Here is an 18,183-nt window from a genome sequence, read left to right on the forward strand (position 1 = left end):
TCCTTGGCAGCCTGCATGATTGAAAATAAAAAGCCTTCATTCTCCTTATTTTTAACACATAATCATCTTATTGTGAGGAAAACAAAGTTTTAAAATAAGAAAAAACACACAAAGGCTATCAAGTTCCTCGATTACTGTCCACTGCAGTGCGCTGCCAAATATATCAATAATCATTCAGAGAAAAAAAAGAGCCAGTTTAGCAAAAGTTGACACAAAACAACACAGAAGGCCAGCCAAGACTGTAAGCCAATACAAACTGACTGTGTGCCTGGTGGAAGATATCCTCGACACTGTTGGCTCACACAACACCTGCACATACGGCACAGAGAGAACATTCAGCACTTTTCAAATAGCATCATTTGCCATTCATTCAGAAAAACAACTAAAAACAAATGTTCAGAGCTTTTCTAAGCCGTGTGAATGCTGCTTTGCTGCTGGTGTTGTCTTGGGCGCAGGTGGCTTTTGGGACTGTATTAGGAGCATTAGGCTTTCAAGGGAACTCTCCCTCATGGCAAGGCAAATGCATTTTGTGACATGATCAGCTGAGGAAATCAGTGGAAAAATGCCTGATTCATTTTTCTGGCAAGTGGAAACGTGAAAAGCCCTAATAAGATCCAGCTAAAAGGCTTCCAGTGTGCTTCGTGCGCAGTCTGAACAGGCAGCTTCACTGAGTCTACAGAATGTAGAAACTGCATGTGACGAACAGCAGTTTGGTCTCTCTCTGGTCAACAAATTTAATTGCCGGAGGATGAGCTCTTCTCCGAGATGAAATGTGTAGTCTCCTGTGACAATTATAATTCTACTACATCTGTGTGTCATAAAATGATTAATAGCATACAATATAATCTATCATCTGTCTGTGGGTGAAATGTGAAGTGAATGAATGTCTGAGGCCGACGGCCATAAAGTCGGGGTGAAACGGATGACAATAGGCTGGCAAAATCAATTTGACCTCTTATGTAATCAATTTTTTACTGTTATGTAACGTGGCCCTGGCAATTATCAGACAAGCTCTACACACTTGTCTTACTATGAGGGGCTGTGGGTGGCAGACGAATGGTGGGACAGTTTATGTGTGTGACAGGGTAAGTTGTGGTAGAGTGAAGGTGACATTACAGTCTATATACCTGTTTATACTGTGATCATATCACTACTGTTGACTTAAAACCTTGTACAGTAGAGCAGCAGTTCTCAAGTGGGTAATAATATTGATAATGAAGCTCCTTTGAACAAGCACAAGTTTTATGGGCATCTAATTATTACTGACAGTAAGTAGGTTCGTTATATTATGATGGAGTAATGCTACACAAATATGGGACAAACAACATGGTTTCAGCTCACAAAATAATCCTATTTTTGTCGAAAAAGAAGCAGCCAGTCTTCGGCACAAATATACTTTATCTAAAGTGCAAATTATAGCTGCCAGGTGTGCAAAAAACCATCCCTTTGTCACCCATTTCCAAAAAATACATTTCAGTTTAAAGTATGGTCAATGAAAGTGATCATCATAAACTTAAAGGTGCCCTGTGGTGTTTTCTTGTAAACAAAACAATGTTTACAGTCAGATTTACTCATGAAAATGCACACTTTGGCATCACTGTTTGAATCAAGTTTACTTGCTAGCAGCCTTCTTTCTCCCTGTTTTTGATGACGCATTATAACCTGTCTTGGCACGTTACAGCCACCTGTAGGTCAGTGGAGGAATTTGTATAGCATCACTCACGTTGCTACAAGTGGTCAGAAACTTCCAGCCCATTCTCCTTCCTTGGGCATCAAATACAGAGGCTTTGTCACACTTGTCTGTGTATGATAGTGACACCAAGGACTGCCTTTGGTATCTTTATAAGACACTAAGCTTTCAACTAACTCCAATGTAATCCCATCCATGGAAATACTTGACGCTGAGAGCAAATATGGTAGTATAAAGACTGAAAAAATCAGCGTCGGGTGGGAGGGACGGGAGGTGGAAGGGTCAGAAAAAACTTGCACACAAGAGACCACAGTTCCTGTTCCAAATAAAACCAAAAAGACAAAGTTGTCAATGCAATTTTTGTACGGATGTAGTGTAGGATTGGGCAATACAAAGATATTATATCGTTATCGAGATATGAGACTATATATCGTCTTAAAATTAAGATATCGTTGTATTGTGATATTTACACTTACGGCACTTTTAATTTGTCAGAACGCTTTCCTTAATCCACTTAGTCGTTACAGCCACATTATTGGTGATTATTGAAAAATCTCTGTGTTAATATTTTCTGACAACAAAACCAACAAAAAATAGTCATTCCTACAACTTTTTTGCATCAGAGAGGGTGTTTTGTCACAAATATAATGTTCGATTTTGACTCCCAGTCCTAGCATTAATGAAGTGCTTTTGAGGAGATTTAAAAATACTGAGATAAATATTGTGTATCGCGATATAGCCTAAAAATATCTTGATATAATTTTTAGGACATTCCGCCCAGCCCTAATATGGTGAACTGACCTCAGTGACATAATGTAGTTATGTCGTGTTACATCACATAATAAAAACCATTATTTTAACCCCAAACATTATCTTCTTTTGTAAATTCAATTCAGTAGAACTTTTTTTGTCCTGAAGGAAATTCTTGTGCCAGAGAATTCTTCAAATTACAGTAACACTAAGTACAGTAACCACAATTTAATGTGCACAACCACTTCCCTGGGTCAGGGTCACTCACTGGGCCCAGTTTTAGAAACAATAGAGTATCTATACAAGATAAGAAGTGTTTTCAAGGAGCAAAAGCAACACCAGTGCCTAATAAAGTACAGATGACGAAGACACCGCCAGAGACAGCGCAGAAAACGGAAATGATAATCCTAACCAAGTAGTTTTCTTGCCAGAATGTTACTGCGACAATTTTAGCCATGTTTTACAATGAGATTCAGCTGTGCATCACATAGATAAGCTTAGGGATGCCTTGTGCATTGCTATGAGATGCTGAGATGTGTGACAAAGCACCAGTATTTGATGACTTGGAAGGAAAACAGGTTGAAACTCCACAGGGTACCTTTGACAAGCAAGCACACCATTCAGAGAATTGACTCAACAGTCTTTTTCCTCTTTTGTTCCTCCATAGCTTTGGTCTTCTTCAGTATGATACTTCACAGATCAGCTGACAACATGAGATCTGTCATCACACCACATCACTTTTCAGTATAGTTTGAACCTTTTTTAATTACTTCTATGTTGTGATTCCAACACTGCTAATACAGCCATCTGCCATACACTGTACATAATTCTTGATAAATAATATGGTCTGTGTAACGAGCTTTGTATAATATTCTGTCATCATAAGTACTTGATAAGTACTGCTGTGGACGACCATGCTCATCACCGCCTACAGTCAAACCTCTACATCGTGCAGTGACCCTCTTTTCATTGCCATAGTCTTGTGGAAATGTCTTGAGTCGATGTGTTGTTACTGTAGACAGCCCCACACAGTATTCCATCATCATAAGGTAAAGTCTTTTCTGTAAGATGCCCTGGACGGGGGCTAAAAGCACTGAGTTGTCCAACTGTCCTGACACAAGTCATTGTTGATTTCACTGTTGTAGGGGAAAGACTCTAGGGCTGCAGATAAGACTGTTGCCATGGTCCTGAAGGAGATACCAAGTAAGGCGTCATCAGAAGGGAAGCCCCTCCTCACAGTGACTACCAAGGTGGGCAGAACCATTTCAGAAACTCCCCCGTCCTCCCCCCCTGCCTTCAAGTGGAACGTCCTCCTGTGTTGGTCATACTGAATAATAGCAAAGCTTTGAGTGTCCTATAACTGACCTCCACTGTCTACTAACTCATTACTTAAGCCTTTTGACTGTTGTATCTAACAAAGAAGCAACACGTTTCATTTCCAGCTGCTCTATGGGGTATAAAACCCTACATCACTACATTTACACAAACAGTGAATAATCATCTCATGATCTATAGAAGCAGCCTCAAATTGCTGCAGTTACCCATATTACCCTTTATCTTTTGTAATTAGCCTTTCAAAGATGTATAATGCTCTTCTAGTTTAGAGTTATTGTGCATTTAGTATGTATGGGGGGGGATTAACCAGAGGGTCACACAAATTTCCTCTCCCCATTCCTAATCAGGTCAGACAAAAACTCCCTCATAAACTTTTTACACCTCATAAGCAGCTAATCCTCAGCACAAACAGCGTATGAATGCATTTCCAAAATGCTATGCCACACGGCATGGCATTGAGCTATTGACTGAGCTCTCTGTGTACAAAATACTGCAGCAAATGACTATACCCGCTGCTGAGCTTTTCACTTCTCTTTTGCTTTTTCACGTGTTGTAGCTGGATAGAGTCGATGCTCCAGACGCCAATATGAGTTTTCTTGCTCTGTGCTTGATTGCTTTTTGTACAGTATGTGTTCGTGCGCTGCTGTGTGTGTCGTCTTTTATATCTGTCTGTGTTTTAATAACCTGTAGCATGCTTCATACTTGCTTGATTTTCTAATACAATGTCTGGCTCTGATAAGCTGTCATACTACCAAGTTAATGCTTCCTCTCAGGTGGCGGGGATTTAATTATGTCTCAGTATTTTTGCTGAGTTCACTATCAACAAAATGGCTTGTATGTTTCTAAAAATATATACTTTAGATTACTGTATAAAATGGCAAGAAAACATCGGTGATAACAACTTTCCTCAACAACAGCTAATCTGCTATCTACTGAAAAGACTCAGTGGTGGAGTGGAGGGTATACGGAAATATAAAGAGTACACTCACCTCTTTTTCTGGCCATTTCCAGCATACCCAACTACAGCCAAAAAGCCTTTGTAATATATAGGAGTATACCCACATCCTAATTGGTTACCTATCCATCCACCTAGTAGTACAACCATCTCATCAACTACCACTACATCACTGAGATGCAATAGATTCCTGTCCCTCGAGACGCTGCAGTGTCACAGAAATCAATATTACGGACACAATAGGTCAATTATTACCTGTGTGTAACATTTTACCACCTGCAACTATCAATAACTTTTTATAACAACATTCTTCAGAGAATCCAGTGACAGGATCAGCTGAGCAAAACATACATGAAGTACGCATGTCCCTGTTTGTTCACTGTGTCCGGTTCTTACAGCACAATAATGACTGAATCATTATCCAGGTCATTCAGCGAGTGTCAGTGAGGAAATATCCTCTGCTTCACCGGAATTACAATTTCCATTATCAAACAATGGTCGGTATGAAACAGACACACAAAGATGTGCTCATGCAGTGCAGCTACCACAGCTGAACAAAGAAAATGCCCCACCTCTAAACTCACACTTCATTTGCAAAGACGAGCTGCTCCACAAAGCCAAGACATTCTCTGACATTATTATCTATAGATAACACTGAGTAATAATGTCACATTGTTTTATGAAACATGTTTGGTGTAGATATTACCATGATAACCTGACATGAGTCAGGTCATAACAAAGACAAAAATCACATGAATCATACAGGTAACATTATGGATCTCTTACAAATTTAAATCTACTCATAATCCTCATACTAATGCCTCTACAGTGACAAAAGCTGTAAGGACAATTTTATACCAGAACCAACCAACAAGCCAACAGCCCAGTCATACTTAAATTAAGCAGGACAAACATATCTGAAGTGAGCCAACACGATAAGGGATATATATGCAGTAGTGTGTAAAGATAATTGTTACATTTCTTTACATCATCAGGGCAAATCTTATAATTTGTCTTGCTATGGATTTTAGGTCACACTGACTGGCCCTGACAATGAAAGTGGTAATATTTTTTAAATCTTTCAGCCCATTCAAAAACACTGTATCTCCAAAATGACGGGTTTTGGAAACAAAGGAAAAACAGCCTTGTTTTATGATAATGACAATGCATTTTTGACTTTGTTAAATAGGCTTAAAATGAGTTTTATTAGACTAATAGGCTGTAGAATTATTGTAATCTGTCAACATACCTGAAAACATGGCAATTAACGGCCGCTGCTGTCAGTCCAGTCACTTTAAAGCACCTGCATTGCTGTCAAGTGGCTGCTTAGAACTGCAGTACAAAAAACACAGCAACAAACTTGGGATGCTTCCAAAAAACAAAAAGGAAGCAGCATGAAACCAGATGTCTATCAACTATCTATAGCAACAAAAACAGACACAAATATTATTTTAACAGTTCTTTTCATTCCTTCGTGCCACTGAAGGTGACTCCTGATGGTAATAAAAGAGTGTGTGAATATGACCTTAAATTTGCAGCCCAAATTGCAAAAAGTAAAAAGTGCTTTCAACTATGAAACATGTCACTTAACCTGTACAAAACCAAACCACACTTTACTGGAAATACAAGGACTGTATTAGAACATCCAGGTGAACACGCTAATTTTGGCCCATTTACCAGGAGACTGCAATAGTGCGCTGTCACAAAAAAGTGTCCGTCTTCGCCCAAGCAGCACTTAAACATCGATCCAGATTAGTCTGCACTGAAAAAAGAGACTAAGTAAGAGATAAAAGAAGTAACCACTGTAACGTTTTCTCTCCTCCATGCTGCCATTTCATAGTCTACTGTTTACCTGTTCTCTGGCCTGTCCGTGATGTTGATGTGACACAAATAAAAACCAAACACTCAGAAAGGCGTCTGCTGCAGAGCCGTGTTCCCAGCTCTGATCCACTGGCAATGGGAATCTAAAGCCTATGTGAAGCGAGTTAACCTGTGTTTTAAAAACCCATTTGCACATGCTAATTTTGGTGGAAACAGGGTATCACAGTAAACAAATTCCATGCAAATATCCACACTAACAATGAACTGATTCTACCAGTACTGCCTAAGTAGGTGAAACATCAACTATATCTCATTCCTCTGAGCCTAACTTCAGTTGTTACAGACACACTGTTGAATTGGGTGACATGTTCCTTAACTAAACATGGGCACTGTAGTTTATTTTTTTTTTAATTTTGAGTAAATACCACGTCGCTCTAGTGCCATAAATAGTTACAAAAGTACCAAATGTGTATTAATCCGCAGCTGAAAATAGTCCCCAACAAATGCACAATTTACTCCTGCTTGAGTAACATTTGCACACACTACAGTGCCTAGCTGTTTTAGAGAATTACTGGCCTTTAAAAAAGAAAAAAAAGAAATGATGTATTTGTGACCTGTTTTTAAAGATTTGCCTTTTCAGTAGGAATTCATCAGCTCTGGGCTGAGTGCCACAGACAGGGCAGGAAAAATGGAAAATATTACAACAGACACTTACTTTGTTGATTTTGGTCTTTTCATTGGGTATGCTGAATATAATAAAATACAGAATTACGTGACCCTTATCCTTTCACAAGTAAAATACACAATAGTATAAAATTCAGTCTTGGTTATACTTTTTCACAATTTCATTTCCAATTTTGCAGCCTAAGGACAAATCTTGTAAAGCCATTATGATGACTCATAAAATACCCAACTAACTGAACTTCAGTATGCAGGCCCGTGGGAGTACATGGAACCGTTCATCGCCACCCACAGCAACAGCTTCGACACAACTGTAATGAGTAAACAACCTTCTGCATTACAGAGAAGATTTATAAAGATATATCAGAATCAAGAAAACAAAAAGTAGCACTTAAAAATACAGATTCTGTAGAGGTGAATGTGATATAATTCCTCATCACAACATAGTCCACATAAGAACTACGCATACACATACTGAAAGATGTTGACTGTTACTATTTTTCAAGACATCATTCCTTTTGTAGCTTCCATGTTTAACAACCTTTGTAAGTCCTCTGCTTTGATATTTTGTATCCACCTTTCCCTTTATGTAGTGTTTTCCATCCTCTCTACCTCCCCCTGTCCTCACCTCGACCTCCCCGCCTTCAAAGCTCTTGACAAGTTTAACTGGTACACGGTTCCCTTAACAGCAACATCTGAGAGATCTCTTGGAGTCAAGCCCAAGCGGCACAATTAGCTCAAGTTTTCCATTACATAATTTTCTACATTATTCCTTAAAGCAAACAAAGTGTCAAAGTGATTTGCATAGGAGAGGAGCAAAAAGGTATAATATGAGGGGAGAAAAGGAGGGGGAAAAAGGCGGCTGGGGATTACGATAACCTCCTTGTCGCAAGAGTAATGGACAAACAGCTCATGAAGCTGCACTCTTGGCTTAAGAGCCAACGTGTAATTGGCGCTTGCATGCTACCTGCCACCGGAGTGCCTGACACATCTCCCCAGATGAATGCAGTGGATCCTCTGTCCCCATTTTCTGGATGATTAGAAGAGGAAAATACAGAGGTCTTGTGGTTTCAAGACCATTATTTAAAATTGGCCCCCATGGCAATCACAGGAAGTGCTTTGAAGAACATCCACAACAATCATGCAGTGTGTGGTAACGACTGCACAGTGTCCTCTATCAGGAGACTGCCCATGGTAATGACAGCCATATCCTTGACCCTTACACTTATGACTCAGTTTCATTTGCTCAAAACCGACAGTGAAGTGTGAGATTTAAAAAAGCTCAAAATACAAATCTGACAGTTTTGCGATTATTAGATGTGATCAACAGCGATTATAAGCAACTCTGTCAGTCAATAGTTCTGTAAAAGTCCACATCCATTCTAGGAGCTGTCAGATTGTACCTGGATACAGTGGTGATTTGTGCTGAATGCAAACTTCATTTTGACGACTTGCTCAAAGTAACAATGCCAACATACTAATGTTTAACACATTTTATATTTACCATGTTTGTCATCTTTTAGCCTGTTAGCATGCACTAAACACAAAGTGAAGCTGAGGCTGTCGATAGGGAATTAGGACATGTCAGGTGTTGCAGGTATTTAGTTAAAATTAAGCCAACATACTGGTTAAAGTTAAAATTGAACATGAATGTCTAAACTAAATGTCATAGTATTCCATCCAACAATTGTGGATACATTTAACTAAAAACCACAAATGACAGTCTTATGGTGAACTTGGGGAAAAGTCATCAACATTTAAGGGCAAACCATCTGATAGATGTTAATATATTTCACCCACAAATAATCAGCACAAAGTCAAACACATTTTCAGTGGGTGTTGGCCTCTGCCATGGTGGTCCCTTGTCACTGATTCTGTTTTCATGGACAGGATTTCAAGGCCCAGCCGGGGGCAAGAGAGTGTCCAGTTTGGGGACCTTGGAATTGCATCTCTGCTCTTTGCAGATGATGTGGTTCTATTGGCTTCACACTGTGACCGCCAGCATGCACTAAGGCAGTGTGCAGCTGAGAGTGAAGCGGTCGGGATGAAAGTCAGTACCTCCAAGTCTGAGACTATGGTTCTCTCTAGAAAATGGTCAATTGCCCCATCTGGATTGAGAGAGGGATATCTTCGAGCAAAAGAGCTCAAGTATCTTGAGGTCTTGTTCATGAGTGATGGTAAAATGGAGCATGAGATGGACAGGCAGTTTGATGCTCCATCAGCAGTGATGCTCGCACTGCACCAAACCATTGTGGTGAAGAGGGAGCTGAACCAGAAGGCAAAGCTCTGTACTGGTTTACCAGTCCATCTATGTTCAAACTCTCACCCATGGCCATAAGATTTGGGGAGTGACAGAAAGAAGGGGACTGCAGACACATTCAGCCAAGATGAGTTTTCTCTGTAGGGTGGCTCAGCTCAGCTTTAAAGATATGGTTAGGAACTGAGACATCCAGAGGAAGCTTGGAGTAAAACCGCTGCTCCTTCACATCAAAAGGGGTCAGTTGAGGTGGTTTTGTCATCTGATCAGGATGCCTCCTTGGCACCTCATGTTGGAGGTTTTCTAGGCATGTCCAACTGGTAGGAGAGTCCAACTGGTAGGAGATCCCATGCTAGTCCAAGAATACACTGGAGGGATTATATATCTCATCTAGCCTGAGAACACCTGAGATCTCCCAGAAGGAGCTTGAAAACATTGCTGGGGAGAGCGACATCTAGAATACCTTGCTCAGCCTGCTGCCCCCGTGACCCCGCCCGAGATAAGCAGATGGAAATGGATGAATGGAGGGATATTTCACCCAGGACCAAAGTGGTGGAGCAGCTAAACAATAGACCAACCAACGTTGCATTTCCTATAGTTGCTAGCATGGCTAAAAATTTTACAACACATTTCCCGAAGCTGTATAATGCAAAGAGATGTATCACTCAGTTGGTAAAGCAGCCGCTTCCTGTACCAGAGATCCTGTTTGTATAATCCTCACTGAGTCAATTAAGTGCCAAGCTGGTTGCAGTTTATCACAAATAATGTTCTAATTTCACAACTAAACACCATGTCGTATTTTCTGAGAATATGCTAACGCTGCCAACTTTCAGCAGTGAACATGACTCAGCAGTGCTCTTAGCCAGGAGGCTGTCAACAGCTCTCATTATTCTCTTAAAACCTCCTGACTATTTAATGATTTTAATGTATTACTTGAAGATTATGGTATGCTATAAATGTCCAGCATGCTGCTCCACTGACAGCACTGACCTTCAATCAGTCACAACATCAAAAACAGGGAGTCTTTAGGGAGAGCTTCAGCCTGCATGCAGAAAACATTGTTACTGCTCAAACAAATAGAGTGGAGAAATCCAAGGTCATTTATCATGAGGGGGGATTTTCACATACACCACAGGGGTTTAACAGACCACCTCTGTTTAATGCAGACTGTAACTCTCAGATGTCCCCAGTGCTTCACAAGCATCATGAAAATTGTGATTCACTGACAGATGTTTCTCTGGTTATCATCCACTCATCCACTGCGAGCATGTGCATTTATGAATGTCATTTACATTGTTAAGAGACTCTCCCCCTCAAGTCCTCAGGTCCCATGTCTCCACGAGAGAACATTATATTTTCACAGCTCAGCTGGCTTTTATGTTGAATGGACCAGTCAGCTGAGAAGCCGTTCTGATGGAGCTACATTTGTTTTATTGAATACAGGAAAAACAGAAAATGTCTTTCACACAAAATCCTTAAACACAACAAAACAGAAGGAAATCTATTATTTTTTATACTTATCTATGCAATATTGGTAATGTATTGTGCAGTAGTGTACTAGATTGCATTTGATTTCATAAAAAAAACTAGTGTAATGTAGTATATATCAGTAACTGTACTACAGTGCCCGAAGCAATACGTAAGAGCTGATTTAATGTTACAGAAAATGAACATCCTCTGTAAGCTTACAAAAAGTCAACCTGAGATCGGGATGAATACAAAACTGCAGGAACCCTGATAAAAAAACTTACTTTCCAGCAACTACTGACCTTTAATGCACATTTGCAAACCTAAATTATACAAGTGGATGATATATAAGAAGATATATTACTTACACATCTTTAAGCACTAAAAAACCTTTATAACCTAACAAATTATAATTCCAAGACCATACTGCTGAGTACACAGGAATTGATTGAATGTTATTTGTCTATAGGGCTACGATAAGTTATATTCATCATTGATTAATTTTTTTGATATCTTCATAAATTTTAGAAAATGTTTATAAAAGGTCAAAAATAATCTAAACAAAAATGCCAATTACAATATCCCAGAGTCTGAGGTGGTGTGTTTACATTACTTGTTTTGTCTTATCAACGGCCCAGGACCCAAATATAGTTACTTTAAAATTATATAAAACAGAGAAAGAAAAATTGTCATATCGGAGACATTGCTTAAACAATTTATCAATTATCAAAATTGCTGGAGCTTAATTTTCTATCAGTAAGTCTAACTGACTAATCATTTGAGCTCTTACTGTTTTGACCACTGATTCACAAACTATGATATTTGCAACACTGATGGTGTGCAAGCTCACTCTAGTGTAACGCAAGGAATCTCTATATATAATGCTATAAAAAATTTAATTTTTCGAATAAAAATATTTAAACTATAAGATCCCTGAAATGTAATTCATAGTTTTCCCTTTCCTGTAATATTTTTGTTTGATGTCAGTCTGATAGGTTGTCATGTTCATGAACGTGACAAGCACATATGTCCATGATTAGTTATGAACTCAACTGTAATGGCAAGATAGGAAGCCGAGATAAAATGAATGGTTTAAAAATCCTGAAATGATGGCTCCAAACAGGAACTATGAGAAAGGGAAGTACAGATCAGGAGGAGAATATTTGTTTGAGATGATCTGAGCTTTGTGACATGGTGCGTTATCCTGCTGGAAGTAGCCATCAGAAGATGGGTACACTGTGGTCATAAAGGGATGGACACGGTCAGCAACAATACTCAGGTAGGCTGTGGTGTTTAAAGCATGCTCAGTTGGTACTAAGGGGCCCAAAGTGTGCCAAGAAAATATCCCCACACCATTACACCACCACCACCAGCCTGAACCGTTGATACAAGGCAGGATGGATCCATGCTTTCATGTTGTTTATGCCACATTCTGACCCTATCATCTGAATGCGGCAGCAGAAATCGAGACTCATCAGACCAGGCAATGTTTTTCCAATCTTCTATTGTCCAGTTTTGGTGAGCCTGTGTGAATTGAAGCCTCAGTTTCCTGTTGTTAACTGACAGGAGTGGCACCTGGTGTGGTCTACTGCTGCTGTAGCCCATCTGCTTCAAGGTTGGACGTGTTGTTGGTTCAGAGATGGGCTTCTGCAGACCTTGGTTGTAACTATCTTCTATCATTACAACTTCTATCATCTTGAACCAGTCTGACCATTCTCCTCTGACCTCTGGCATCAACAAGGCATTTTCATCACCTCACTGGATATTTTCTCTTTTCAGACCATCCTCTGTAAACCCTAGAGATGGTTGTGTGCGAAAATCCCAGTAGATCAGCAGTTTCTAAAATACTCAGACCAGCCTGTCTGGCACCAACAACCATGCCAAATTCAAAGTCACTTAAATCTCCTTTCTCCTGATGCTCGGTTTGAACTTCAGCAGGCATCTGGACCATGTCTACATGCCTAAATGCACTGCGTTGCAGATTAGCTATTTGCGCTGAACAAGCAGTTGAGCAGGTATACCTAATAAAGTGGCCAGTGAGTGTATATATATATATATAGCAGCTTATACCTAACACAGTGAACTAGATCACTATACCCCATCTCATCAACAACAAACACACACATACATGCAGGCTAAAAGGGAAAAAGTGTTTTGATGTGGTAAATAATAGCAGGGTGGATGAATGCTGCTGTTTTTGTTTTGTCTGAATGACAGAGCAGAGCTTCTCTCCCTCGCTGCCTTTGGGTCTGTCGGTTTAATCATTTCTACGTATGTTCTAGGTGGTGTTTTAATCAGGTAGTGTTCCAGTTGAATACGGGTAATTAAAGCAGCAGAAGCAATTTGAAATGATTCATTTCTTCCATTAGAGGCCAACAGTTGACTGGTTATTATACAGCTTTTATAAAGTTTTGAAGTCAAGATGAAATGAGGCATCCACCTCTTTGACAACACTAACAATTGTAACTGAGTCAACGGTGGCTCAGCCTTCACTCAGACTCGATTACACTTTTCAAAGCACAGACCGTAAATCATTGGATAAATTTGACCTTTGAAAACAAGTCTACCCCTGTGTATTCTCATCCTGTGATTTGTCACCGGTGTCTAAAATTGGGGGGAAATGCATGGGCCAGCGGCAGCAGAGGGTGAAATCAGGTTACTTCACACTGTGAGACTTCCCATGGACCAAAGCTTTATTCCAACACCAGAACAGCACAAACTCTAATTACCTATGCTGGGTCAGCGTTCTCGCAGTGCAGCACAAACTCTCGCTCAACAAAGTAATGACCCCTCTCTGGATATTATTTATGTTCTTTTTTCAAAGGTTTTCCGTCTGCAAAAGTTTCTCCTTTTTTCGTTTGTGCAGCAAATATTAAATCTCCTTCCAAACTAGTTGTGATCATCGTCTACATTCGTTCATTTCAATCATCGTTGTTGGACATCATTATTAGCCGCCAGGTGAAGAAAACATTTCTGTTATTCAAATATGCATGAGGCAAAATAAGCATATTCACCTCATTGTGATTATAATATGCTTTCTGTTTTATTGTGGCATAACCAGAGCCATTTTTAACAGCTTAAAAAAATATTGGATTGTTTTCTCACCTTGACACTTCATGACTTCTCCTCATTTTATGAGAACTGCTAATAAAAATAACTGTCAACTGATGACGTGTTTCAGAGGAACGCTACAGAAAATGACCCATTACTTCTGTTTGGGATTTCAGATAGTAAAAACATGCTAAAATATCATGATTTTTCAAATGCACTATATCTGTAGTCACACTGTGGCCCCGTTTCCACTAAGCAGTTCAGTACAATTCAGTTGGGTACACTTTTTTTTCATTTCCACTGTGAAAAGTTGTGGATGGTACCAATGGAACCGTTTCGTACGGTCCCCATTTTTGGTCACCCCTCTGCTGGGGTACCTGGCACACAGATCCATTTATTGGTCAATAGCGGGCAGTCATGCTTGCAGTGCTGATTTGTGGCTGGTTTTGAGGCTCATGTAAGGCTCATGTAATCACTGTCCATACCATGGAGAGTTTTACATATCTTAGTAAATTGTAACTATAAAATGAAAGAGTGTTTTGCTGCCTCTTGCGGCAGCTGTCGTCTGAGACTGACTCCCAAATTTCAAGTCTATTTGGATCTCTGCTATTTTTAGTTTTTAACAATTTGTTAGGTCTAACAGGAAGTCAGTTATTTTCTGATGTCTAATTAACCCCAAACACCAGCAGTGTCACCATGTGGGATAACATACTCTACTTTTCGTCTGTAAATATTTTTTTTAATAGGTACACCAAGCTAAAACAAATGCAGTCTAATAAAAGTCCTTCAGTAAATCTGTCCTTCATGAAGGTTATAATGTTTAATTTTTGTTGTTTTAGAGAGGTGTTGATTTAACTGTATGGTTATATTGGAGGCTGCAGTTTGTGTTGCTGCTGAACAGTATTGCATTATACTGACAGAAAAAAAAAACTTTCCCATTTTCAGGCCTAATGCACTGAGGGCTGCACAGCAATTCACTGTGAGGTACATAATTAAACAGGATGTATCCTGCTATTTATGTGCTTAATTTAAAAATGGATCATCAATGGAAAATGAAATAATGGAGGTTCATTCTTGTTTCCCGTTTGTCAGCTGATGAATTACTGCGATTCTCCATGCCCTCCCTCTCTGTTTAGTCATACACTCAGAAGAGTCAAAGAAGTCAATATTGAAGTCAGTTTGCGACAGCTGTTTTCAACCACTAACGCTTGCAAAAAATCATTTGACAATAGTCAGATTTCCGTCCAAGTGTAACATCAATTTTAACCAAATTTCAAGAAAATCTGCAAAAAAGACATCCACTGCTGTAATGCGACTAATATGCAAACTTTTCATGTGCCACTGAACCACTGCAGAGGAGGAGGTTGCAATGACATCATATAATAAAATAGAGTGCCAGTTAAACCTCAAATTGTGGACAACAAAATAGAAAACTTGATGCAAATTCTGTAAAACTTCAATTAAATGCGTAGTCCAAATTAAACACCCAGTCCCTTTTACTAGCCCGGTGTGGCTACACATTTTGACAAATAAATGACTGCCTAAATTAGACGCCTGGTTTGCCAAGCAGTTAATTTTTTTAATAGAAGAATAATACTATATATATAATAATAATATTATTTTTACACATATAGCAGTGTGTTCTGTGTAAAGCCAGCATCAACAAAACACATGGGTTAAATTAAACTATAATCCAAGAGGAGGACGGATATACACATTTGTAATTGTGAGGGCGGGTTCAGTGTAGACATGCTTTCAAAACGTCATTCAGCACCTTTCATGTGAAGCATATGGCAGGTTGTGTGCAGTCCATTCCATGACTGGTGATTAAACTAAGTGCCTTCATTAAGATTCTGCTTGCAAACACGGCCTGGAGAGCTACAACAGCAAATGTCATGCTTCCTCGCTGCCAGTATTATATACTTGCTACAGAGCCTGACAACAGAGGTGGTAGCTCTCCTTTTCTACCTCCAAATTATGAAGCATTGGTTGGTAAATTGTGGCCAGCTGCACCTGGACTATCGAGGCTTCAGGGTACCGATAATGAATTGGATGTAACTTATTCTGCAGCTGCACTGGCAAGCCTACAAATTGGTGCATCACAGGCAAGGTGATTAGCATTTTCATGGTTTGGAAGGTGAAATAAGCAATAATGGTTAAGCAATTATTGTTTGGGACACGTCCATCACACTTCTCGCAGCCCAGCTCATCTTGGTGGTTTTCACAATGCTGACTATAGGAATCATGCAGTGAAATGACGTGCACTACCTGCTCTTGTTTGTGTAGTAATCTGAATTTTTTAAATTAAATGTAAATGAGGGACCCAGTTTCCTTAATTGAGTACACTCATTTTGGTTTCGAACAGGGTTTTTTTGTTTTGTTTTTTAAATATCTACATGACAAAGACTTAAAACAAGTAAAGTATCACTGTAATAGCAGAGCAGAGGGATGAAAGATGCTTATAGTTGTGTTTTCTTGTATCTTAAAAATAGAATCAAAAAGAAGCAAAAGCCATACAAATATCACAGTTTTTGTGCCTGATTGGACTTGTGAACAGATTTTACTCTCCAGTTATTCCTATGATGAAAAGAGAGAGAGAAGTATCTACTTCTAGTCCTGAATAAAACACAAACTGATTGAAACTGCTCCAGCCAGTTTAAAAAATGGAGCAGGGTTGACCTTTTATCCATTAATATAAATGTGAATATAAACAATAAATGTTTCTTAAATGGAAAAAAAACAAGGAGCAGAAAAGGAGGGGTGCTGCTTGGCTGTAGGGGGGACAAAGGACAGTGATGGAAGTTAATGACAATAAAGGTATGTTATAAGAGCAGAACTTTAGCCGCATAACTTTTCATGGTCTCCACTACCACTGCTACGCCGATGACGTCCAACTCTACATTTCCACTAAATCTATCACCATTGCAACTCACTCTACTCTGACCCACTGCCTCACTGAACTTAAATCATGAGTGTAAGCCAACTTCCTCAAACTAAACTGAGATAAATCAGACATGATGACCATCGGTCCCAAATCCCTCACCAAAACCTGTCACAACTTCTGCTTTACTATACATAACTCCACTCTGTCTTCTGCCTCACACACCCCGACCTTGGAGCTATTCTCAACAGCAACCTCTTCTTGGAACACCACATCAATCAAATCACCAGAACAGCCTCTTCACCTAAAAAACATAGCTCATATCCACTGATCACTCTCCCTCTCTGCTGCCAAAACTCTGATCCATGCGTTCATCACATCCAGAATTGACTACTGCAGCTGTGTTCTTTATGGTATATCATCCTAAGTCCTAAAAAACTCCAGTGTATTCAGAGCTCTGCTGCTCGTCTGCTCACCCATTCCTGCTCCTGTGACCACGTCACCCCTGTCCTCCAGAACCTCCACTGGCTCCTTGTCCCACAACTTATCCAATATAAGTCCTTCTCCTCACACACAAAGCCCTCCATAACCAGACTCCCTCCTACATTATCCATCTGCCCCAACACCATACATCTGTCCACAGCCTCCACTCCTCTGATGCAAACCTCATGTCTCCACCACTCAGGGCCAAGCAACAGAACCTTCACCATAGCTGCACTGTCCCTCTAGATATCTCTGACCAAACACATCCAAGACTGCACCAATCTGTCCCTGTTAAAATTACTAATGAAAGCTCACCTTTTCACAACTGCTTTTAATGTGTAGTTAATGTTGTGAATGTTGTGTTATATATTTTTTGGGTGATCTTTCTTATTGTTTTAACTTATGTTAAGTGTCTTTGAGTACCTTGAAAAGCGCTCTACGAATAAAATGTACTATTATTTTTATTATAATTACTATTATTAGTAGTAGTAGTAGAATAATGTTGCTACTAGCCATGCTAGCTTCTTAAGTTTATGTTTACAATCCCTCATGTGCTATTTTCCTTCCCCCCCACACCTCACGAGAAAACTCTGCCAGGACGAACTCTGGTTTGACCGCACTTTAATGGTGGGAGGGTTACACTTAACTAGATTGGTTAATGTAGCTTGATGACGTCACATAATTTTAGCAGAAACTGCAACTTAAACTGGTTTCCACAGCTCAACAGTAAAATTCACGCATACACACACACACACACACAGACACACACACAAAAGATACTGTAGTTACTCTCACAAAAGAGCCTGTCCCCT

The 18,183-nt window shown here is 39.6% G+C and overlaps 1 protein-coding gene across 1 annotated transcript in view; it reads left to right on the forward strand.

Annotated features, from left to right (window-relative positions):
- The first annotated feature begins 3,591 nt into the window (after window positions 1-3,591).
- LOC126396678 (PEX5-related protein-like) overlaps window positions 3,592-18,183 on the forward strand; it is a 65,204-nt gene continuing 50,612 nt past the window's right edge. The window contains exon 1 of the mRNA XM_050054909.1: window positions 3,592-3,690. Within this exon, the coding sequence (XP_049910866.1) occupies window positions 3,622-3,690 (69 nt within the window). The 5' untranslated portion in view covers window positions 3,592-3,621. The remainder of the gene's footprint in view (window positions 3,691-18,183) is intronic.

The sequence above is a fragment of the Epinephelus moara genome, chromosome 10 (genome assembly GCF_006386435.1).
Source record: "Epinephelus moara isolate mb chromosome 10, YSFRI_EMoa_1.0, whole genome shotgun sequence".
Classification (NCBI taxonomy): domain Eukaryota; kingdom Metazoa; phylum Chordata; class Actinopteri; order Perciformes; family Serranidae; genus Epinephelus; species Epinephelus moara.